Below are 26,545 nucleotides of genomic sequence, written 5' to 3'. Positions count from 1 at the left end.
TCCTTCCTTGATTATAGGTGACATTTCTTAATCAGGTATTCTTTGGTCTTTTTGTTCTTCAGCTTCTTTCTTTAACCTGGTCTAGCTTAACTTGCATCTGATATTAGCATGCCTGATCTTATTTTTCAGCTTGATCTTTCATTCCGGTGATGCATTGTTTGGCTTTTTTCTTCTTCTTTGTTGATTTGATATTATAGTTTTGGCATTTTTTAATACTTGCACAAGCTGTTTCTTTGCAACAAGCTTCAATGCAGGCAACCTTATTCTATTGCATTTGCACAATTTTAGATGCTCAGTTATTCTTTATTTCAATTCTTTTTTTTGTTAAAGGACTTTGTTTTTTCTAAGGAGGAGGCAGAGGAGATGGTAACCTGGTTAATTACAGTTACATGGTTGTTTGAGCTACATTTTGCATTTCTGTAAATGTCTTACTTATAAAAAAAATCTGTAACACTGGGTGTAAACAATAAATAAATAATGTAAAAGTTAAACTTCTCCCTCCCATGAATCTATGAATAAATGAAAGACCAATCAATCATTTAAGTCATGAACACATGACTAAATATGGAATTAGAAAGGGTGGCTGTATTACAAATCCATTAGGATTATTTGATACAGCAATATTTGCATATGGAAATTAGTTCAGATTAGTTTTTATATATTTATAATGTTGTAAACATGTTTTATTGGCTAGATTAATTCCTTCCTTCCTTCCTTCCTTCCTTCCTTCCTTCTCAATGGTTCAAAAACATTGATATTTCCCTTTTCTCAAAACAACCTTGTAGATTAGGTGAGAGACAAGTAGTCACCAAGACCATTAGCAATCTTTTTTTTTAAAGTTATTCATTAGGGATTAGAACCTGGGTTTTACAGTTCTAATGCAATACTCTAATCATAATATAGAAATATTATTTATTTTAATAATGTTTTTCTTGAGACCCAGTTTGGCGTAGTTGGCAAAAGCTAGAAACCATAAGTTCTAGTCTTACCTGGAACATGAAGCCAGCTCTATGACCTTAGGCCCATCGCTCTCAGCTCTTGGAAGGAGACAGTGACAAACCATTTCTGAAACACCTTGCCAAGAAAACTGCAAGGAGTAGTCTCGGCAGTTGCTAGGAGTAAAACACTGACTCAAAGCACAAATTAAGTTGGATCTGGAAGCTGAGAATTGTCAACTGGAAATAATTGGTGTGCTTGACAGTGAGAAAACAAAATCTACCCGAAATATTACTTGCATGGATATGGAAGTAGATTCATTTATCCTATATAAAATAACTACCGTATATTCCAGCGTATAAGATGACTTTTGAGAACGTCGAAACAGCCTCCGAACTCGGGGGTCGTCTTATACGCCGAGTCGTCTTATACACCGGAAATAAGGTAGCTTCTGGCATATAAGACGACTTTCTAGGCATGCGACTCGGCGTCGATCGTCTTATACGCCGGAAATAACGTAGTTTCCGGTGTATAAGATGACTTTCTAGGCATGTGACTCAGTGTCGATCGTCTTATACGCCAGAAATACCGGTAGTTTCTGGCGTATAAGACAACTTTCTAGGCATGCGACTTGGCGTCTATCGTCTTGCGACCCGGCATCGAACTAGGGGTTCTATACGCTGGGTCGCCCTATACGCCGGAATATACGGTACATAATTATAACATCTCTTAGGATTTTAATGTATGTTCTGACAAGCAGCCCAAATATTGAAGTTAAATTCTCATCAGAATAAACCACTGCAGAAAAGATTAGAGCTAAAGAAGAGAAACCACACCCTGGACACCCATAGAGCTAAAGAAGAAAAGCCACACCCTGGACACCCAATGCATGACAGTTCTATCAGCCTGGCATTGACACTGTATCTTGGTGCAGCTGTGTACACTTAGAGATAAGCTTGCTTTGATTTTCCCTTCCTATCTAATCTGGGCTCCAGGAAGCCATTCCTTCATCCATATAGAAAGACATAGATATTCTACCCTGTAGACCATAGCCAAGAGCCAGTTTGGTGTACTGGTGAAGGCATCAGGCCAGAAACAAGGAGACTGTGAGTTCTGGTCCCACCTTATGAATGAAGCCGGCTGGGTACCCTTGGACCTGTCATTCAAGAAAACTACAGGGACTTGTCCAGGCAGTCATCAGGAGTAAACAATCATTCAAAGGCACATAACATAATGCAGTGGTCTTCAAACTTGGCCTTTTTATAACTTGTGGACTTCAACTCCCAGAATTCCTCAGCCAGCGTGCCTGGCTGAGGAATTCTGGGAGTTGAAGTCCACAAGTCATAAAAGGGCCAAGTCTGAAGACCCCTGACATAATGTGTCAGTAATGAAAAATTGGTGGGAAAATATAGTTGAAAAAGTAGTTGAAAATGTGCAGATTAAAATATTGTGGGATTTCTGCATATAGACTGATAAAAGTCTTGGATCCTAACACAGCAGAGATAACTGGTTGAAAAGAAGAAAGTGTGGATAATTGATGTAGCAGTACCAGGAGACGGTAGAAGACAAAGAATTGTAGAAGATCCAAAAGTATCAAGATCTGAAAATTGAAATTGAAAGATGATGGCATAAATTGGCCATGGTGGTCCAAGTGGTTATCTGCACACTTGGTGCTACACCAGAAAATGTAGGATGCACTTAGAAAATCTGAACATTGACCCAATTTCCATCTCTTGATTACAAAGGGACAAGCTTGGTTTTGGTTTTGGACTCGATGGGGTTGGACTCGATGATCTCCAAGGTCCCTTCCCACTTTATTACTATTACTATTACTAACCTTGGCTCTTTTATGACTTTTATGGCTGGCTCAGGAATTCTGGGAGTTGAAGTCCACAAGTCATAAAAGAGCCAAGGTTGCCTACTCCTGCCCTATACAATTTCAGACAAGTGGCTGTCCAGTCTCTTTTTAAAAACCTTTAATATGGGTACAACTTGATATTTGATATGCCCACAACTTGATGCATACGAAGATCAACACCAGCTAAAAAAAATGGCAACTACAATTTCCTGCAGTATGTGCTAAAGAAGAAAGATAATCCAAAAGTTTTCAATTTTATTTTTACTCCTTTTCTGATCAAGTTTAATTAAGAGCATCATTAACCTATGTATTAGTAAGCTTTCCCAAGGATTTAATAAATTTTACAAAACCAAAAAGCTGACGTATTTCTTTACTTTTCATGCCTTTAATCTTCTTTCCTCCCTTGAGAGATATTCTCTATTTATATATACAATGGTCAGTTAGCTGTCTCTCAAAAACATGAAAAAAATTATTGGAGATTTGTGTTGTGTGCTGAGATTTGGCAGCTGGAGCTGGGGCTGTTCTTATACAAATATAAAGTTGGATTGTAGTGTTGAAGAGACCAAGCTAGAAACTGGGTGACCATGAGTTCTAGTCCTTCCTTGGACACAAAACCAGCTAGTGTCCTTGGGATAGTCCTTCCTCTCAGCCTTGGGAAGGAGGCAATAGCAAATCACTTCTAAAAAACCTTGCCAAGAAAACCGCAGGAACTTATTGAGGCAGTTGCCAGGTGTCAAAAACTGATTTGAAAGCACAAATTAAAGTTGGATCTGGCATCTGAGAAGCGTCTTGACAGTTAAAAGTGCTTGACAGCAAAAAAAGTGGTGCTTTCTAATCTTCCCTGGACCCAAATCCCAGTCATATTTTGAGTACCTTTTTAAAAGCCCGCATTTTATCTTTACCTTTACTTTTAGGTTTAAATCTCTCCTTGTTTAAAATACTGTGTTATGATTATGGTCAACTTTTTTAGGTTTAACATACACTTGTAAGAAGTTACTCTGTGATAGTTTCCTTCTAAAAATTCACGGTATCACATCACTATTTTCTATCCATTTTTCCAGCCTTGCAGGCTACAGATCAGAATCAAATTCAAAAAAGATCAGCATCTTTTCTAAAGTGATGAACCAGATGTCCATGAAAAGATTACAGAGAAGTTTAGTTTTGATCTGTTTAAATCTTTGTGCGTTTGGAGAGAGAGTTGACATCAAAAGTGTTTTCAACGGTTTGTCTCTTTGGGAAATTTGTATATAAAAACAGGTGCACAAAAATACAACGGATTCGTTTTTCCGTGAAAATAGGGTGGAATGGATTTGTTTTTGTGGGAGTTATCAGTATAGCTGGTGAACTATCAGGCATGAAAGATCTGGTCTGTGCGTGGTCCAATTAAACTGCTTTATTGCTAAATGCCTATACACAGGAATCTTCTCAACTAACAGTTGGCAGCTGCTTGGAATTAGATAAGGGTTAATGGAATTCAAAGGGGTGGTGGTGGATATGATCTGCTTGTGGCTTCATAAGGATTCGTAACTCTGTTCCCAGGTTCCACTATTCCTTCTCCTACATGAACCTCATGATTTAAAGACATTTTTAAAAGGGAAAATAACCAAAGCATCTTTCTTTGTCATGTGGGCAAAACAAAAACCCCTGAGAGTAAGTCTGTTGATACAGCCCAGAATTGGGAGAGAGAAAAAAAAAATCTAAACACAATGGAAAAAAGACGCTTATAATGGAGCCCAGTTAACTAGCTGAAGTCTTCAGACATCTTCATGCTCCAGTGCAGAAGTCCCCAATCTTTTGGGCACCAGGGACTGGTTCCGTGGAGAGAAGTTTTTTCGCAGACTGGAAGGGGCGTGGTTTTGTGTGCTGCCTGCATCTTGAGGATGGGACTTTGCTTGTTTGTGTGGACCGGTTACTGGCATGCTGCGGCCCGGTACCGGTCTATGGACCGGGGGTTGGGGACCCCTGATTTATTAGATGCATAGAAATAGATTTTTTTTTTAATTGTGACAAAAGTAGTTTGACTGTGGATAGGAAAATCTTTGCAGGTTGTTTTCTGCAGATTGCAGTCCAATCTACTGCACGCTGCTCTGTAGCAAGCCGTAGAGTAGAATTTAGTCGTGAGACAATAAGCCTTTGTAAGTGTAAAGAGCATCAGACAACTGTGGATAAGTCAGCAGCTGGAAAAGTATTTTCACAGGCTGTTGCTTTTTTCTTTTGTATTGGCTGGCAATTACTCCTCTATTACTTCTACTGGAGAGGTCATTGATTACCTAATCCACATTTGTTTGCTCCTGCAATATTTTAAGGCATGGACAAAACAATCCCTGAGCAATAGGGAACAGCCAAGGGGCGTCAACTTTATACAGAGAACGTTTAAAAACAAAAAATTATTTTCACACTTGTTTACTTTGCTACAAGATACCATGGTGAACTTTAGCTGGTGTGATGTCTCCTTAAACTAGTATGGAGTTGTCTTAAAGTCAGACCTTGAGCAATCCATCTCTAATGTGGTTTGAGAGTTTATTGGTAGACGAGCTGTTTGTGGAGATGAGAACCATTTTTTTAAATCATCAGTATTCCAACCTAACCTGGCAGAGAGGGAGTGTCTGCTGCAATTTGAACAGAAGAGATGAAAGAAGAGCTGTGAAGTGAAAATCACGTTGCCTTCCAAATGAGGGGAGGAAGATGGAAGGGTGTGATTTAGGATGCAGTCTTTTTTTAACCACTGATTTATTCCGGCAATTTTAGGCAGACTTATTTTCGATAGCTTGCTGTTCATAAAAAGCTTTATTTCACAAGCAGGTGGTGAGCTTCAGCACTTTCAGACAAGATACACCTAATTTTTCTCTCTTTCTTCCCCCCTCCTTTTTTTTAAGCAAAAATGTTATAAGCAGGATGATTAGGTGTCCTGCCCCTATAAGGGTCTGGAATTTTAACATTAATTACCATTACCTGTCTCCTCCTCCCTCTCTTTCTCATGAATATTTTTAAAACAGCCTTGCAATAAAGATAAAAATATTAAGGGAGTTTCCAGCTTAGCTGTGAGTACTTTGCATAGGAAGCAATAATAAATTGCTCTATGACTGGGTCTAACTCCATCACCTTTTCTCCAGCAAACCGGGAAGAAAGAAAGAAAGAGATCTGAAATGAACATTAATGTGCCTCTATTGCTATGTCAAGCTTCCTATTTGGCTTACTAGTAAATAGCTATAATTTCAGGAGTGTATAAAGAGTGATGTCAATCATGCCGCTGGAAAACCTTGATTCAAATTGCAGTTTTTAACAGATCTGGACATTTCTCTTATCCCCTTGGCAAAACTGGCGGGCAACCATTTCTGGAGGGCAGAAATGGATATCACCTTTTATTGATTTTGCTATACTTTCTCTCCCTACATTGGCTTGAATGTTCCCATCCATTTGGATTAGAGCATTTCCAGTTGGCCGCACATAACTTCAGCAAGGCATATCTGCCACTTTGTAGATGGAGGATTTCCTCTTCAACCAAACTAGTCTTACAGCACCCTTTTATCCTGAGTGGAAGAATAGCATAATCCACAGGCCTTTGGCTTTAATAACCCAGGTATGGATGGTCTGAATTTGAATAGTTTGAATAGAATAGAGCTGGAAGGGATCTTGGAGGTCTTCTAGTCCAACCCCCCACTTAAGCAGGAGAACCTATACCATCTTAGACAAGTGACTGTCTAGCCCAGTGGTTCTCAACCTGTGGGTCGGGACCCCATTTAGAGTGGAACGACCATTTCACGGGGGTCGCCAAACAACGCAGTCCGCCATTTTTTTCCCCTTTTCCTTAGCTGTGCTACTCCCTTTTATTCTATTGGCTTTTGAAAGCCAATAGAATAGACTCTCTTGAATAGAGTCTAATTCTATTGGCTTTCAAAAGCCAATAGGAATTGTCCAGGCTGTCTCTGCCCTGCTGAGCCCGCCAAAAGTCCCATTCTGCAAACAGTGCTGCACCAGTTGAGTAGTCCTTGACTTACGACCGGTTGAGTAGACCTCGACTTACGACCGGTTGGGGGTCGCAGCATTAAAAAGGTTGAGAACCACTGGTCTAGCCTCTTCTTAAAAACCTCCAGTGATGGAGCGCCCACGATTTCTGGAGGCAGGCTGTTCCACTGGTTAATTGTCCTCACTGTCAGGAAGTCTCTCCTTAATTCCAGGTTGCTTCTCTCTTTGTTCAGTTTCCAACCATTGTTTCTCGTCCTGCCCTCTGGTGCTTTGGAGAATAACGTGACCCCCTCATCTTTGTGGCAGCCCCTCAAATACTGGAATACTGCTATCATGTTGCCCCTGTTTCTTCTTTTCTTTAGACTAGCCATGCCCAAGTCCCGCAGCTGTTCTTCATATGTTTTAGTTTTCAGGCCTTTGATCATCGTAGTTGCTCTTCTCTGAATTTTTTCCAAACTCTCAACATCTTTTCTGTGATATGGTGACCAAAATTGGCTGCAGTATTCCAGGTGTGGTCTCACTAGGGTTTTATAAAGTGGTACTAATACCTCTCGTGATCTTGATAGTTTAGTAGGAACTTGTTTTTTAACTACTGTTTTGCTTTCCAAGCGGCCTTCTTTACAGTGTGCTTGCTTTATTTTTTTTCTAATGGTGCAGTTCCATCATTTACCTGCTTTAACTAGTATAAGCTGTTAGTAGTTTTTGCATATCAAGTTTATTCTTTTAATTTTGAGGTGGTTATCTATTTGGTATTTCCATTATTCCCTTAAATATAGTTGCCTACGTTTTTTTTAAATATGTCTACTTTGTGTATATTCCTTTATTTCTGTTCCATGTTAGGTTTTAAGTGTGATATAAATATTGTAACTAAAAACATCTGCAATGCATCTGTAGCTTGTTTTCAGTTTATCATATATAAAACTGGAATGATAGTGTCTTTCACTGGATTTTTATTAGAATTAAGCAAGTATCTGGGCATAAAAAAAATAATCAAAATCAAGAAAGACAAATTTTGTACTTATGTTCCATCTGGTGACTGGAAACAGCAAACCACCAACATGTATCTCATAGCACTTTGCTATTTATTTTTAATTCTTGCCTACAGTGAACACATTTTTGCCAAACAATAAAGAAAAGAGTTAAGTTCTAATTTAATGGAATTCTGAGCTTTCAATCTATTCATTTCGCTTTAAAGTGCAGCAGTGTTGGATGATGGCCATAAAACTCTGACAAGATTGCTAGCTAGACTGTGTCTTGCGAGATATTTAGCCAGCATAAATATTTTTCATTAACTGAACAATTTCAATCACACTTGTCTGCACACAACATGGTTTGCCTAATGTTAATTGCACCGAGTGTACATGAAAATGCAAGTAAAAAAGTGCCTTTCCTGTCCAGTATTGCTAAATGTGCCTCAAAGGTATTAGATACAAAAGCAGGATTCGTTTTTCTTGTTATTTTCAGAATTCCTTGTTAGTTTATGCGGTCAAATTATTCAAGGAAATTATCTGTTTGTGTGGTATTATTTTGGCCATGTACATAAATAAGCCCAGATAGGTATAACTCTTAATCTCTATGCACTGAGAACTGTGCCACCAAATGCATTGTGGGAAGTGGGAGGAGTCTAACACAAATGAGGAATGCGATAACCATACAGGCGGCCCTTGAGTTATAACCATTCATTTAGTGACTTTAAAAAGTTTTTTAAAAAACAGCACTGAAAAAAGTGACTCAGTACACTGTTTTTCACACTTAACGGCTGTTGAAGCATCCCTGTTGTCACATGATCAAAATTCGGTCGCTTGGCAACCAGCATGTGTTATGAGGGTTGCAGTGTCTCAAAGTCACATGGCCCATCTTTTGTAACATTCTGACAAGCAAAGTCAACAGGGAAGCCAGATTCACTTCAACAACTAGGTTAATAACTTAACAGCTGCAGTGTTTTTCGCAACCTTGACAATTTTAAGGCATGTGGACTTCAACTCCCAAAATTCCACAGCCAGCATTGCTGGGTGTGGAATTCTGGGAGTTGAAGTCCACATGCCTTAAAATTGTCAAGGTTGAGAAACACTGAGCTAGAGGGATTCACTTAATAACTGTGGCAAGAAAGGTCATAAAATGGGGCAAAACCCAGTTAACAACTTTTTTTTTTTGCTCATCAGCAGAAATGTTGAGAATTACCTGTACCTGGTTCTCACTCATCGTGGATTGTGTCCGTTTCTGTATTTATCACCGGTCTCAACCAGGGGGTGGGAGTGGGGCCCAAAAAGCATCATTTTCAAGGTTGCAATTGATTTCAGTCCGAAAGCAGGGTAGAAATCCAGTAAATAAATCAATAGCTTATTTGGATTCCTGGTGTAAATGTTAATTTATATGATTTTTTTAAAAATCATTACTCTTCCAAAATGGGGACAGTTATTCAAATTCCTCAATAACTAGATGAAAACTGATGGATATTGCGTTGCATTTATTTTTGTTATCTTTTTTTTAATTTTTTTATTCCTAGATGTACATCACCCACACGATAAAGGCTAGAGGGACCAGGCTGGCAAAACCAGTCCTTTGCTTGAGCATAATGTGTATGGCATTTCTCGCTGGTATCAACAGAGTAGCAGAATATCGAAATCACTGGTCAGATGTGATAGCAGGATTTCTAGTCGGTATTTCAATAGCTGTGTTTTTGGTATGTATAAGCTTCACATTCTTCTACCTGTTACCTGTCTGACTGTCTGTAGGATCCACCATTTCATTAATCCATCAGAATACAGGCTATTCGCACAATGACAAATTTCAATAAGTACAACTGTTTATTACGCCTTACCCAGCTAAAGTAATCGTATGGTATTGCATTATTCCATCTATGAGCTTTTTACTATTAGACCGTTCTATTCAGAGAGTAATTTTTAAAGAGCTCTTTTTATTACTGCCATTATCATTTCCATGTGGACATGGCTTCTTTCTCTTGCATTTTTGATTCTATCTTCAATGAGTTGTTTCTTTCCAGGATTATCAGTCCCTTAATTATAAAATGACTTTCTCGGGCCTGAGAATCCAGAATTCCAGCATCATCGGTATTCTTATACTGACATGTTTCTATTTTAATTCAAAGATGTTCAGTTTTTAAGGTCACATTCTATCAAACTGCATCCTCTGCAAGTATATTAGTTTGGAAATATCACCTAAGTATTTGAAAACTTTGTTTTAAGCACCAGGAATAACATGGAGAATTCCACTTCCACTAGACTGGCTTTATAATTACCTAAAGTTACGGTGTATTTAAATTACAGCTTTTGGAGGGATGAATATATTTTGGAAACTGTACAGTTTAATTATAATGGTATTTCTGTCAAGACCCAGATATCATAATGGCTTCATAGTATCTAAGAACTTTCTTCTCTTTCTAGGTGGTATGTGTGGTTAATAATTTTAGAGGTAGACAACCAGAACATGAACAGTCACACTTGGACAATCTGGGACAGATGTCTATGATCAGCATCCCTCGGGTAGAACATTCTGTAGTAAAGGTAAGGCCTGTGGTGAATTGATAACTTTTGTGGTGAATCTGAGGTAGAATGATTGCCTTGCTTAGTTTTTGTAAGAGAAACAAATCTTCAAGTCCACATCATAAACTATGGTGGTCTGGAGACTAGGAACGCTTTTTATCTTCTCAAGGATTGTAGGAGGCCATGAAGAAAATGCAGTATAAAGAAAAAAGGCTAAATTTGTATCGTGCTGTTAAATCAGTTTGTCACAAGAGGCAGCCTTCTTCCTCTCACAAAATCATGAAGTCGGCATGGAAACATTCTCTTCAGTTAATTAATTTAATATCAGTTAAAATTCTTCAGTGTGTCCAAACTTCTCAGTTCAAGGGATACATTAGTTGCCCAGTGATGGTTTTGTGGCTGTATAAAAGACTGCATATACACAAATGTACTTTTTATATGCGTTTAATTGTTCAAATGACGTGGAACGTATGTGGAAAGGACTAATAAGTAAATTGATGTAATTTTATCACAAACTGGATATAAAGACTGTCTCTTTAACTTGTTTCCCTTTATTCTTAAATGTACATTAAACATATTGAGGTGTGCCCTAAAACATCCTAGCTGTGCGTTTATCTAGAAGGCTTCTGTTTGAGGAGTGTTTGCAGGAGGCTATTTGCATAAAATTAGTGATTGCTTTGAACACTAATATGCACTTTGGAGTTTTTGGTTTTTTTTTTTAAACCCCAAATGCCCCTGGCCATTTGACAGACTTGAGTGGTTGTTACATAGTAGGATGTGGGCATCTTGCATGAATGCCTGAGATTGCTTGTGTGTAAATTGAGCTTGTTCAGTTTAGTGGTTAAGGCATCAGCCTAGAAACCAAGAGGGTGTGTGTTCTAATCCCATTTTAGCTATGAAAAACTGCCTGTCACTCTCTCTCAGCCCAACCCACCTCACAAGGTTGTTGCTGCAGGGAAAATAAGAGGAAGAAAGATATTAGGTTTGTTCACCACTTAACTAAGCAAATAATAAATAAGGTGGGAAATGGATAAATAAATGGCATAGGGCTGGGACGTAAGAGATTTTGTTTCTTGGTTTTCTTTTCTCCTTAAGGTAACCCCCTCAATTTGCTTTACCTAAAAACCATGGCAGTTATAGCAGAGTATGAAATGTTGTCAAAGTCTTTATTCTATTCAGTTTCATCTCGGAAATCAACCTGTTTCACCATCTCATTTGCTCAAGCAAGCATCTGGTTGATGGGTGTATCTTTTTGTATAATCCATTCTGTTAGCTTCCTATGAGATGTCAAAATAAAGGCTTTTGTTTGCTCAAATTAACATTGTAGGGCAGCTAAATGTTCATTTTTTAAAAAAAATGCATGAATAAAAGGAACCAATTCATAGCCTGTTTTCCCTACGTAGGCATCATTACATCAGACACTTTATTCAGAATCCAAGTCAATCCAATTCTGTTGTTGCTATTATTATTTTTATTATTACTTCTTTAGGTTGCTATCTCACATTTCTCCTAGGAACTCAATAGTGGTACATGTAACAGTTACTCCTCCAAATTTTCCCTACAACAATCCTTAGTGTAGGCTAGGCTGAGAGATAGGCATTGGATCAAAGTAATCAGTGAGCTTCCATGGCTGAAAGTGGATTCAAACTTGGTTTTTCTCAACCCCCTAGAGACAAGATTCTTGTCAAGCACTGGGGAAATCAGGGGATTCAGGCAGTTCAAATGAGTATAAAGATTTATTGCAAGCTTAAGCTTTCTACAAGAATCTGACCAAGTGGCCTTTAAGGGAAATAAGCAGAACTAAGAGAGGCATTTAAGGTGGGCTGGACTTAGATCTGTTGTGTGCACACAGGGACTCGTGACTTATGACATGTTTAACCCCTGCCTCAGGCTCAGCCTGCTCATCTCCTACATCTTTGATTCTGGATGGGGTTGCACTATCCCAGACATGTGCTATGTAGGCTAAGGTTCCTCCTGGACTTGTGGATCCTGCTGAAAGAGCAGGTGGCAGTTGTGACTAGGAGGGCCTTTACACACCTTTGGGTGGTGCACCAGTTGTGCCCATAACTGGACTGGGAGGCCCTGCTCACAATAACTCATGCCCTTGTAACCCTTGGTTTAGAGTCCAAATGAGATTGCCCTTGAAGGTCATTTGGAAACTTCAACTGGTTCAGAATGCTGCTTGTAGTAAATGGTGCCAGATACACCGCACATGTAATACCACTTCTGCGTGAGGTGCATTGGTTACTCGTGTGTTTCTGGATGCAATTCAAAGTTCTGGTGGTTACCTTTAAAGCCCTACGTGGCTTTGGATCAGGGTACCTGAGGGATCACCTTTTTTCCAAGAGTCTCTACCTATCCGACCAAATGGAGCAGAATAATGGGTATGCTGCAGATCCCATCAGCCAAAAAGTGTCAGCTAGAAGGGACCAGAAAATGAGTTTTTCCTGCAGTGCCCTTGCTCCATGGAAGATCCTCCCGTCAGAGATTGGCCAAGTACCTTGCTCCTAGGTGTATTTAATCTGGATGTTTTTTTTTATTTTTTTCCTGTTGTTATTATTTTTAAATGTTTTTAGTATTTTTAATTGTAATGTGTGTGTGTGTTTTTTTTTTTAAATTGTAAGCTGCCTGGAGTCATTGACTGAGACCGGCAGCTATAGAAATTGAATGAATGATTGAGCACCTTACAGGATTGTGATTTCTGACTTCAGTGGGAAGGGAAGGTCACGAATCACGAACATGTGACCTCAGGATATGATGGCTGGAACTTTGAGGACCTGTTGTAACGACTACTTGTTCACTGCTATCATAAGCTTGAACAGTCACTGAATGAGTGGTCAGTAAAAGAACCACCTGTACTTAATTGTACATTGCTTGATTTATAACCGATATTAAACCAGTGAGTTAACTTGGTTACCTATTTATTGTTTATTTAATACCCATTTATATTCTGCCTCAGTCGACTTAAGGACAATAAGGCAATGGTGTCAAAATAGCAACTTTAAACAGATAAAAATAATGACTCAGATAGCAAAATCTTCCCTAAAGTGTGTATTATAAACATGTATGAACTGACAGAATTAGTTTATTAATCTTGCTTTTCAGAAATCAAATCATAGAACAGCTCATTGACATGAAGTGTAACATAGGGGCACCAATCTTTTTTTGTAGTACAGTGTAGTAAGGCATAATTTTATCAGAAATCTATTGGTTCATCCCTCCACAGACACTCCCTTTAACATTAGCACTTTTTCCTGACTTTGTGGACTATACTCGCAAACCTTTTAAATTTTGTGGGTGATTAAATGAGAGCCACTTTGGTTTAATGATTAAAGGCACTGGGCTAGAAACCAGGAGATGGAGAGTTTTAGTCCTGCCTTAGGCATAAAGTCAGCTGGGTGTATTTGGATCAGTCACAATTTTTCAGTCTCCATGCCCCTTCCCCCCTTTTTTGTGCTGTCTAGTCACAGAATGCTTCCTTAGGAATGTCTTGATAAGTCCTTGCAGTTTACTTGGCAAGATTTTTCAGAAGTGGCTTGCCATTGCCTCCTTCCCAGAGCTGGGGGAGGGTAACTATCCTAATACTTTGCCCACCTAATGAGAAGGAAGGACTCACTGGAGAAGAGTCCAGTGCTGGGAAAGACTGAGGGCAATAGAAGAACGGGACGACAGAGAATGAGGTGGCTGGATGGAGTCACCGAAGCAGTAGGCATGAGCTTAAATGGACTCCAGAAGATGGTAGAGCATAGGAAGGCCTGGAGGAACATTGTCCGTGGGGTCACGATGGGTCGGACATGAATTCGCAACTAACAACAACAACAACTATCCTAAGGTCTAGGGGGCTTTGTGCCTAAGGGAGGACTAGAATTCACAAGTCTCCCAGTTTCTACCCTAATGCCTTAACCACTACACCAAGCTGGCTTTCAGCCTTAACTAAAGCATACCTGTGGTTTGGGATTTTTCCAAATCCAGAGAAATGCTGAGAAATAAAGATGATGATTTATATGCATATATGGAAAAGATAATGTGGGGCTGGCAGCATGGCGAAAGGAAAAGTCCATATGGACCTTTGAACCCCTGAGCGCCATCGGTCATATCCAGTCTGTTTGCAAATGAAAATGTGTTAGACCGGTGAAACATGTAATTCTCAAATACATTAATCTTGGTGGATATGCATAAGTAAAAAATAATTCTACCAACACTTTTTAAAGGTGACATTCAGTTTGCATTGTTACTTTCCTACAAATAAACAAAATCTAAATGTTTTACACGCCAAGTATAGGATAACCGTATTGATTATACATAGCTCTTGAACTCCTACTCTTTTCAAATATATCTGTCCTCCTTCAGTACTGATCCTCAGAGAGTAGCCTATATATACTTTTTATTTATGTTAAAACTAAAAACAAAGCCCTCCTCATTCTATGTTACCTGCTGGTAAGATGAAGAAAAATGAAAGCTGTCCAGACATGATTCAAGTGATGCAATTATTGTACATGTTACAGAACCCAGGTACTAATCGTGGTCAAGAAGAACCTTTGCAAGAACACTCTTTTAAAGCCCAGCTCTTTAGGCTATTCTCCTGGATAACAGGAATGGACCAGTTTGAACATCTTCATATAAGGCAATAAAGTTATGTGTGCAAACAAGCGCACTGGTGTGTTTAAACGCTGGCTTGCAAGGGACATATCTGAACCTTCAGTGCAGGCAGGGGTCTGTCTAAGAAACAGAAGTTTGTGAAATGGCATTTTTATTCTGTGCTACTCTTTATCTCCTGCAAAGTCGGGAGAAAAATATTTTACACTATTTTAAAAACTGAGATGACATGTATAGTCAAATGCAGTTTAATGCTGCATTTTAACGAAATGCACAGACTGTAACATGACTAGGAGTACCAGATAAATTATATCCTGTGTTCTGTATGCTTGTCCATACTCAAAATGATTAGTAAGTTGTGCATTACTGAAGATTTATATTATAAATTACTAATATTGTCAAAATGTACTTTACATGAATGGAATGCTATTTCAAATAGCAAGAATCATTATTTGGCATATTGCTATAAGTATGGTTTCTATTTTTAAAAATGGAAACCAGCACTTAAGGTTCAGTTTCAATATATTTTGTTATTTTAATAGTGATATTTTATAGTTCTTGCTCTTCCAGTTTGCTCTTCATACCAGTGGATCACAGGATCATCTCCAGTGATATATTGGTTGGAAATAACTATTGCTGTGCATGTTTTTTTTTTCTTGTTGCTCTTACTAGTAACAACTTTTGCTGTTACAAAAATATAAACTTGTGCATTGCTTGTTCACAAAATTAAACACAACATTGTGGTGAATTAATAGTGAATGCTTGTGCCAACAAACATTCACTGAGGAATTTGATAATATAATCTGGATTTTTTTTTTTTTTTTGCATGGGTTTCAGCGTGTCTGCTCTGACTGCTAGATCAAAAGGTGTTATTGAAGGTTTCATACTCAGAGAACTCCAAAAAGCTTTACCATATAGCTCTACCTATATGGAGATATCTTTTACAGTTCTGGAATGAGGAATGGCTGACTTAAAAATAGATTCCTTGAATCTCCCAGTAGATCAATGCAAAGCATTTGAAAAGGTGCTTCATGAAACACACCGTTACAAAAAAAGCACTTTTGTTCATAGTGGAGACACTTAACATTCTGCAGAAGAAAAGCTGCTTCAGGGATTTTCCCAGGTTGTCTGCACCCAGAACTTCCTTGTGAACCAGAATACCTCTGCGTGCGCATGTATACATATATGGGAAAGCTCTTGAAATGAGCTGCACTGAGTCTCTAAGGAGAAAGAGTTTGCTCCACTTAGCACATTTGCTGCAATGTCCCTCTGAGTGCTTTGTGTATAGCATTTCTTCTACCATTTTTTTAAAGACGTGTATTTGATGCAAAAATGGAGCCTTGTGTTTTTCAGAAGAGGTAATTCTGTGGCCACTGCACAAAAACGTACCACGGAATTTACTACCAAGAAGAAAAGATGCAGGCTCAATTTTTCACTCGTTAAGAAAGAAATTGGGACAAGCTGGCCACAGATGTAAAAGATGCGTTTTAAAATAAGGGTGTCTCCCCCAATCTCTGGGCTTCTGACGGCTGAAAATCCCATCCGTCCACTCCAGTGGCTTCATTACAATAGGCTCATGTCTGTTGCACTGCTTGGTGGCTTAATATATCCAAAAGTCAAGTGTACGACCACAAAAAGGTTTATATTGCCTGATCAATCGTTCGGGAAGTATTATGGTCACGATCAACTTCAATTAAAACAAGAGAAATCTACATCTCATTATGCTGATTTTTTAATTATGTTACAGGTTCAGGAACCTTCAGCATGCTCCTTTAAGGAACTTTAGAATTACACAGTTAAGACTACTAGATATGAATGGAATCCTAAGGACACAGACATTAGCCATTGGAGGCATTTTCAAGCCTAGATCAATAGTTGTCCTCAATGTTCCCGACAGGAGTCTCTACAAAACAGTTCTTTCTAGACTGAAACATGGGGTTTCAAGCACGGAAGAGTGATTGAAGACATATGGCTGAGGGTTAGGGGTGTCTGACCTCCCCCAAAATTTAAACAGCCAGAATTGAAGCCCCACCCTTTTAAAATGTGCGGCACGTGTAAAAATTATGAAGTTGCGGGCACCTTTTTTTATTTCTCCTGTCAGGTAGAATGAATGAATGAAACTTAAATTTCAAACGCTACTATTTTAATTGGCATTTTTATTGTTCCTAAATAAATAGCAAGAATCAATGGAAATTCATAATGATGGAAATGATTATTTGAAGGGTTCTTCAGATACCCAAGAGCTTTCACATGAAAGAGGGAAAAGATATATTCTGTGCAGCGCTAAAGGGCAAGACGTGATTTAAAGGGGACTAATTTATACAAATGGATAGATTTTATAAGTTACAGTAGAACCAGTTATTGAAATGAGTAACGAGTTATTGAAATGAGTAACTATCATTCTCTGAAGCTCTTCAAGCAGAGTCTGGACAAGGCTGGACAATCATTTACAATCCCCCCCCCCAATTCCATATCATTCTAAAATAGGGTTTTTCTTGTTGCCATTCAGCCTCAAACAACCAAATACAGTGTTTCTTTATAGCAAAATGATAACGTCTGGTGCCTCTCAAATGTTTTTAGTGGTTTTGCTACTATGGAATCATAATGAAAACTTTTGAAGATCCCTAGATTGCTTACCACAACTTGAGAGACAACTAGCAGATTGTTTTTCTTTACCCCAAAAATAGACAGGGAACCCAAATGAAATAAGATTCTCCACTTGAGGTTTATTAATCAGGGCTTTATCTCTGGCTTCTGTGGGTATTTCTATGAATTTCCAATCCAGATCAAGGCCCTTTGGAGGCAAGAAATCCTGATTAACCAATATCCAGAGGGTATTCCTGTATATTTTGATGTAAGGGGGGAGGGAAAGTTCATATTTGCTTTAAGTTAACAGGAGATTTGATTTAGATTAGAATCCCTAGCAAGAAACCTGAACCTATTATCAATAAACCCTAATGCACGTTTATAAGGAAGTTCATAAAAATATCTATTAATTTCAATGAATCCTGTTTTCATAGATCAAATCCTCTGTTCATCCCTGTTCAGTACTTTAAGTAGCTATGAAAGTTACCTGCCTACGTATTACATATTATCTTTTAAGCCAATTTAAACTTAAACTTGGCCCTTATAAGAATGACCTATTACCCCTTTAAAATGCTTTGTATGCATGCATGTATTTTCTTATGAACATGTTTACACAAGAAATATGTAGATGCATCCTGCCGAATGAAACAGTGGAGAGTAGATTGAATAAAGAAGAAATTTTAATTAATGAAAGAGGACATGTTTGCCTTCTGCTGGATAGTAAATACAATTTTTATTTAAGTTTCTCCTGTTTCACGTTACATCACTTTCAGGAGTTATGAAACTTAAAAAAAAAAACAAATGCAGAATTAAAATAGTATTAATCTGATTTACCAGATTTTGCCATGTTTGTTCTTAAAATTTATATTGTAGTTACTTATTATAAAATAATTGTAAAATTTGGCTTGCGTTTTAAGTGTATGAAGAACTTAGTCATTTAAGAATGGTGATTCAATTAATGTATGTGGAATATTTTGTAAAGCATTTTAGATTTTCTTGAGATACGTAGAGGTGAATCTCTGAAGGGCTACTAAAGTCTAAACTGTGGGATCTTCTGTGGTAGGTGCTGGTGGGAAAATGCATCTCTCATCTTTATAGTTGAATGACTTCCATGCTTTGTTCTTTTCACCTTTGTAGAACCACATCACAGCCTTTGCAGAAGTCACATGATGGAGAAAGGGATGTCTACTCCCTACATTGGACGTCATCTCTTTTCACAGTTCACTCGTAATGACTGAAACAATTTCAATATTAAAGAAAAAACCGATTTGGTCTTAGAATCTGATCTCACAGCATTAAAATTTACAGCAACCTATGAAGAATATGCCTGAGTTAAGAATATTTTCCAACTCCAATCAAAACCATTGTACCATTTAGGGACTGGGTGGGAAAGGGTGAACCTCAGCATGTCATAAAAACATACCATTTCCCCTGTTCTGGCATATTTATTTCTTAACACGGTCATGTAAGTATTAGACTGTATACCAAGGAGATCTGGTCTTCAAAATTCAGCATGACACTCCCATTTAAACTGATTTCAGTGTACACTTTTCTAAAAGAATCTTATCCAGAACTCAGATGCCACTGGCACTTCCTATTACATATTTCTCATACCACATTTCTTAAGACTGGTGCTTCTGTTTTTGAAGAAAAAAAATGCCATTTATACTCTAATAAGTATTCTATAGTTATTTTAAAACAAATTATTTATTTCGATATTTTCCTGACTTCATGTGGTTGAATAGTTGATTTTGTAGTTTTTCAATATCTTCAATGTACCCTGTTGTTAGGATTAGAAATGAGAACATGTAGACATTGGGGTAGATTATTCTTTTATTATCAAACACTAACTGAAAGTTTATAACTCCAAACCTGTTGCCAGCATATTCATATACCTATTCATTCGTAACATACCATTGCTATTCGTGGATAATAGCTAAAGGTTAGAAAACATACATAAAAGTAGTTTCAAAGCCCTTAATTCTGTCCTTTACATATTGGGAGCAATAATTAGAATATTTTTGTTCCCAGTGGGGGCAGAGGACCTTATATGCTTTTATTTTAAATTGATACCATTCTCCACTCCTGCTTAGTGCTGAAACAGCAATCATTCTCCCCTCCCATTGTTTTTTTTAAACCTCAGAGAATAAAGATTCACAGAAAAGGGTGGCAGGTAAAACAAATGACAGACATTGCTATCTTGTAACCAAGGCTTCCTCTTTGACCAGTAGATGAAATAGAATTGTGCAATATTTCTCTGTTACCCAGGATATCTCTATAGTCTCTACTCTATAGTAGGTACATTAGATTTAGGGACAAGAATAAGTTACAGATCATGTGCAGTGATCTCAACCCATTCGCCTCAAATAATGTGTGATTTTTGAGGAGCAGTTCACTTTTTAATAGTCTAAATTCACAGCATTTGAACACTCTCTTTATATGTTGGCTTCCATTTCATTTCTTCCATTTCCTATCCCCCACCCCCACTCAAAAAAGTTCCATTGCTGTGATCCACCTTAAATATAGTCATGGTGCAGTTATCACTTTTAGTATAATAGTTATAAAAAGGTGTCCTATAATATTAGTTCCCTCCTTCATTGACATGAATCAAAATGGAATTTTATCATGGTAAGATCCTATCCCAAACTCACCTCTTCTACTAATACATGGAAAATTCTCTAGCCAAATCTAGCTTCATTGTATATAATGGCCAAAAATTGCTTATGCCTTTCTTGAAAATAAGATATAGGCTCCCAAATAATAATAATAATAAAACAGTAGGGAAAATAAAACTGGGCTGTTTTACATCTTGAAAGGCAGAAGATTTAATGTTTTATAATTTCATTAGTTTGGGTTCTGTAGGTAATAAGAGACTTTTAAAAGGTTTTTTTTAAAAAAAAAAACGGTCTTCAAAATAGTATCAAGTTGAACCAAAGTGTTACCATCCTTTCAAATATTTATTCTGTATCTCAGGTAATCTTTTTGAATAGGCCAGGAAAGCATCAGACAAGAGAATTAAGAGAGAGAGAGATAAGTCTAATGCATAACTGTATATATGTTCTATGTTTTTTTAAGACTCAGTGATTATAAAATTCAACACACTTTTACAGTGTGTCACCAGTCTTATTAAAAATCAAATATTAATGCCTAACTCACCTTGGCGATCTAAGATTGAGGGGAGATGCACAGCATCACCTATATAAGTTACATTTTCAAAATTACTTACTTTTGGAAGAATTCCAGCATAAATGAAATATTTTAAAATACCTATTTTACTAAAAAGTTAAGACACACACCTGATTTTATTTCACTTAAAACAATACTACTTAAAATGCTGTGCTTTAGTTGGATCAGGGCGTTTTCTGTCTATTCATTATTTGGAATATGCATACAAGCAAACCCAACAGAGAGAGAATCCTGTTTTTTGATGATCATTGAAATGCTAACTGTACCGTGAAAGTACAAATGTAGATAGTAAAAAGTAACAAAAGGTTGCAGTGTGTTTGAGGCATAGCTATCCATGTTTTACCCTTAGAGAGAGTGCTTTACCCTAGACAAAAAGATGAAATCTGTGTAGTACAACTGCCAATTTAAAAAAAGATGAATACCCGTATGGCAATCTGTGATAATCTACAATTATTCCCATTTCATTTTTTTTTCAATAGTACACAAATCAGTTAAATGATACCATGAGCAATTAAAAAAAAAATCTACAGTGTTAGGACAATCATATGGCGCAGCCTTTTCCTGATACTGATACCACAGAATATAGATTGGTACAAATATTGTTTGCAATTTTTTGCAAATTAAAATCTCTCTGAATATAAGAAACAAAGGTCACAAAAAGCAGTTGCTGCAATATTTCTGATAGGCATAGGGCCATTGACTTTAAAATTTGGTAATAACTGCATTAAGACTGAATTTTTCCACCTAGTCAACTAACATAGCTACAATTCCTTTCTTTTTTTTTTTTTTTTATTGAAAATTTTTACATTTTACAAAAACAAATCCCCTTCCCATACCCCCCCCTACCTCACCCCCCCCCCCTTCCCAACCTCCCAAACCCTCCCCTGGACTTCCCAGAGCTGAGTACAGGCTTAATTAAAAAAAAAAAAAAACTTAAAACACTTTTAAAACCTAAACAAATTTAAATACAATCATCATTCTATATAAACTCCCTCCAAAAACACAAATTTAAACATTACTTTCTTTGAATATCTATATCTATAATATAAAATCTAATTTCTCCCTCTTTCTTTATCCTAAAACGAAAAAATAAACATACAAATCTTTGTTATACCATTAAAGCTAAATACTCTTAAAGAACTTAAAGTAAGTACATATTTCCTTCAATCTTCATAATCTTCTCTCCTATCCAAAAAGAAAAAAAAAAAAAAAACAAAAACTTAAAAAACCTATAAGTCCTAAACAAATCTAAGCACATTTAATTAAACAAATTATTTTGTCTTAAAAATATTAATAATAATATTTAAAAACTAAAAACACTTTTAAATCCTAAACAAATCTAAATACAATCATCACTCTATATAAACTCCCTCCAAAACCACAAATTTTTAAAATTTAAAACATTAGAATCCACTCACTAAAATAAGCAAATTATAATCCCTTCAAAACACAAATTTAAACAATATTATCATTAAAGGTTCAAAACTTAAAACAACAAAGTTAATAAACACATTAAACATTTCAATCTTCACCAATAACTAATTCCATCCGTAAAAAACTACATCCTTATCAATCTCAATTATATTAGTATTATTAATTATTCACATTCCAGTTTTTTCCATTCTCCATTCTTCCATTCTTCCATTTCCCTTCTCCATTCTTGTATCAAACTCGTAAGAAATGCTGCAAGTTCTGCCTTAGGAGACTGCTCCAAAATTCCTGAATCTCCCATCGACTCCGAAGCCAATAAGGGTTCCTTAAATTCCTCCTTGTATTGATCTTTACAATTGTAAGTTGTACAAGTTATCCTCTGCCCGTTCCTCTCTTGTTGATGCCCCTCAGACTGAGATTTCCCAGTTTCCATTTCAGGCAACAATTCCACCCTTAAAGATTGCTCCAAAGACTTTGTAGGTCTAACATCTCCCAGAGATTCAGAAACCACTAAATATGAAACTTCCTTAACCTTCTTCTGTTGCTGCTTTTCTTTGGGATTATATACTGCACAAGTTGTCTTCTGCTCCTCAACCTGGACTTGTTGAGGCCTCTCACACAAAGATTCTCCAGTTTTCATAAATATAGGCTCTTCAAACTGTGATTCTACATTCTTTTCTTCCAAAGCTTTAAACTTAATTGATGGCGATGCACATACCCCCAGGACCGAAGTATAAAAATCTTTTGCTTGAGAAACAGTATTAAGTCTATAACATGTCCCCAGGTAATTCACCACCATTCCAATCGGAACATCCCATCTGAATGAAATTTTTCTCTTTTTAAGTTCATTTGCTAAAAAAGCAAACTCCTTTCTTCTTCTTAAAATTTTAGATGGGATCTCTTTAAAAATTATAACATCTTGTGAAGCAATTTGAAATCTCTTCTTATAATAGGCTTGCACAATTTCATTGCGTAAAGATCTTTTACCAAAGTAAATTACCACATCTCTTGGCAGATTCTTCTGTGCTGCCACCACAGAGTTAACCCTAAATAATTTTTCAATTTCATTAAGTATTCCCTCTTTTTCTTTATTCAAAATCAATGCAAAGTCCTTTGCAACCATCTCCTTCAGATCTCCTTGCAAAGACTCTCCCAGGCCTCTAATTCTTAAGGCATATTCCATTTGTCCATATTGAAGCATAAGAATCTCATTTTCCATTTCTTTTTCCATACTTTCAATTTTCCCCTCCATTATGTCCACTTTTTCAGCTACCTCTTCCACATGGGAGTTCACCTTTTCAAGAACAGAAGCAACACCTTCTAAAGCCAAAACAAAATCTTGTCTCAAGATCTTATTGTTTTCCTCTAAAATCTTTTTCATTTCTGCCCTAATTTGAATTATAACATCTCCCATCATGTCTTGCAAGTCCTTCATAGTTATTAGCTGACCCCCAGAAGAGGGTGAAACTGTTGATTTAGAAACTGTAGAAATCCCTGGACGCTTTGGAGCCATCTTAAAGAAAAACCTTTAGTCCTTCTTAAGAAATTATAAAAATTCCTTCAAAAATCATAACTCCCTCCAAAGAAGGTCATTATAATAAAAAGAAAAAAGGGAAAAAAAGGAAGAGAAAAAGAATTAAAAAAAAGTTTTACTCCTTCTTAAAAATTACAAAAAATTAAACAGAAAAAAAGTCCTTCAAAAAAGGGTCATTACAATAAAAAAAAAGGGAGTTCAAAGGAAAAAAAAAGGGAGAAGAAAAAAAAAAATAATAATTAAATAAAAAAAGTCCGTTCCAAAAAAAATACTTAGAGATACCAAAAACAACCATTCCAATCATAAGGAAATAAAAAGAGAAAGGGAAAGGAAAGAAAGAAAAACACCAAAAAGCCTGCCGGTCAGCATTCTAACTTCCAGAAAAAAAAACACCGAGGAGTTTGCCGATCGCCATTTTACTTTCCCTTTCAACAAAGAAAAAAAATAAAAAGAGAGAATAAAAATAGAAACAAATCTTAAAACTTAAAATCCAAATAAGTCAAAGAAAGCAAAAACTAAATCCTCTACTCAGCTCTGTCCATTTAAAAAAAAAAACTCACCAGTTCTCTTTAAGCACGGAGGTGTTTGCGGCGGCTCGTTTTGTCCCTGAGGACAAAAACAGCTGGGAAGCGGAGACAAGTCTGAACTCCGTGGGAGCACTCCTTTCACCCCCCCAAAAAAAAAAACTTGGGGGTGCGAAAGAGGCTCTACCACTATTCAGACACTCTCTACCCCCCCCCTTTGCCCGGGAGGGGGATTTTGAACCGCTGAACAGCTGATATCTGCTGTTCATAGCGGTTCTTACACTTACCCAGGAGGACGGCTACAAAGTAGCCGCCATCACGCACGCAAAATCCACCGGAAGTCCTTAATTCCTTTCTTTCTTACTCATTGAAGTGATTTCCTGCCTGCAATCTGAAGTGAAGGAAGCCTGGTTCTGCTAGATGTTTAGATCCATGATTTTGCTGACCACGTCATTTGGCTCAAATACACCTTTGCCACATACTGCCATCAGGAAATGCAAATGCACAACTGAGGTGGCTTAAATTCTTGTTTTTTTAGGGATATTAAAAATGCCACACTTCTAGATGTGTAATACCAAGTACTATTATAAGCATATGCAGCTGACATGTGGATGTTTCCCAAAGATTCTGTAAAACTGGATAATTTAAATGAAACAAACACATTTACAAAGTGCTTATACAAATGGAAGAATCAAGTCCTTTAACTATAAAAGTGCAGGGGTATTACAACCATCACCACCTATTAAAGCAGTGTTTCTCAAACACGGCAAACTTTATGATATCTGAACTGCAACTTCCAAAATTCCCCAGCCAGCATGTTGGCTGGGGAATTCTGGGAGGTAAAGTCTACATGTTAAAAGTTACTGGGTTTGAAAAACACAAAGTATCAAATATGTTTGGTAAATCACACCATATCCTATGTGCTCATTACACTTAATATGTTTCTACTTCTTGGTATAGTATAGCAATTTAGAATCCACTTTACTTAAAATTATTCACCATGAGGATTTCGGGGAAATCCTTGGCTGGTCATTGCAGCACAGTTATTCTGCAAATTTTATATCTGATTCATAAGTTCAGGAAGAGACTCTTTTATGTTAAAAGAAAGATTATTCTTTTTCAGCATATTGTCTTATGTAAATCAGCATGTAACTGAGTCACTCTCAGGATTTATAACAGCCTAGTATTGGGGTTAAATTTATCATGTTATCTTTGTGAACCAGCAGTAACAGGGTGGGAAAGAAACACACTGCTGTGTACTGTATTTTTAAAGAAAATAAAATAATTTTTTTTCAAGCTACCTTGTCCTTCCTTTCTTCAGAAGAGACTGTCAAGAGATTGAATGAATTGTAAAAACCGTGTGATCAATCTAAGATGCTGGAATTTGACCAATTCTTGTTGGCTATCTAGTGGGCTACCATATATGAGATACAGGATGGGTTTAGTTTGGGTTTACAAGGTGCCTGGACTGGTTTGGAAGGTCCTTTGTTTTGTGCATTTTCCATTTTGCTTTCTCACTATTTTGTTTTATGACTGATTGCTCCCTGAATTAAGACAGCCCACATTATGGAATCTCCCCATAGGTTTTTTTAGTAGATTACATGGCAGAATTCTTAAATTGCTTCTCAGTAGTGGAGATGAACTTGTTGAATCATCATTAAGCACCTTTGAAAAGCTTTACTTTTAGAACCCTTTTCTTTACCTATTGTGACTAACACGGGCACCCATAGGAGGGCAGTGGAGAAAGCAAATGCTAACATGCATCGTGATACAAAAATGGAGTTATTCAGATGTCAGGACACAAATATGTGAAGGTAGGGTTACCATGGTACTGCATCAGTGTTATTCAACACAACTTCTGCAACAGATACCCATGACAATAAATATTGTAGTTTTTCTTTCTTAATAAATCTTCACAAGCTTGCTTAAAAATTTCAAAACAAATAAGTATAAGCAAGATAGGCAGCAGAAGAGAAAATGATGAAGCTATACCAAGAGAACCTTCGGATCAGAGGTAGAAACTAAACTGAATGCCAATCAAATTCAAGAGACCAAAAATGAAATGATAAGCATTGTTACGACACTGAAAAGCTTAAGGGGACAAGTAGGTTTTAAATGTTCAGATAATAAAACAAGGTGCTTGTTTTAGTTGGTGGATGCTCTCCTTACATTTCAGTAATAAACCAAAACTGAGTCTCTGATGCCCCATTAAGTTTAGGTTGAAACTTGAAGACTGCTGTCTGGTCTCGGATGGCTGATAAATTTTAGTAGAAATGGAGGGAGGGAGACTCATATTTCAGAGCATCTGATAGAATACGCCATCAATGTCCTGTGGATTTATCACTATATGTTGCCTAAATAGAGATGAAGGCAGACACCGGGGTTCTGAAACATAAGACTACCAAGGGAGAAGCACTCTGCCAAC

The 26,545-nt window shown here is 37.1% G+C and overlaps 1 protein-coding gene across 4 annotated transcripts in view; it reads left to right on the top strand.

Moving 5' to 3' along the window:
• The window catches only part of PLPPR5 (phospholipid phosphatase related 5), an 80,935-nt gene extending 59,498 nt beyond the window's left edge, over window positions 1–21,437 (top strand). For 3 of the 4 annotated variants that reach the window (XM_039352258.1, XM_039352261.1, XM_039352260.1), the window contains exons 4-6: window positions 9,267–9,443; window positions 10,165–10,284; window positions 14,769–14,969. In XM_039352258.1, coding sequence (XP_039208192.1) covers window positions 9,267–9,443; window positions 10,165–10,284; window positions 14,769–14,894 — 423 coding nt within the window. In that variant the 3' untranslated portion in view covers window positions 14,895–14,969. Of the gene's footprint in view, window positions 1–9,266; window positions 9,444–10,164; window positions 10,285–14,768; window positions 14,970–18,582 lie in introns of those variants that run through there. The other variant, XM_039352259.1, reaches the window with a different exon arrangement.
• Window positions 21,438–26,545: the final 5,108 nt, after the last annotated feature.

The sequence above is a fragment of the Crotalus tigris genome, unplaced genomic scaffold (genome assembly GCF_016545835.1).
Source record: "Crotalus tigris isolate CLP2741 ecotype Arizona unplaced genomic scaffold, ASM1654583v1 scf7180000018419.1029430, whole genome shotgun sequence".
Taxonomy (NCBI): Eukaryota; Metazoa; Chordata; class Lepidosauria; order Squamata; family Viperidae; genus Crotalus; species Crotalus tigris.
This window is presented reverse-complemented; position numbering and strand designations above follow the sequence as displayed.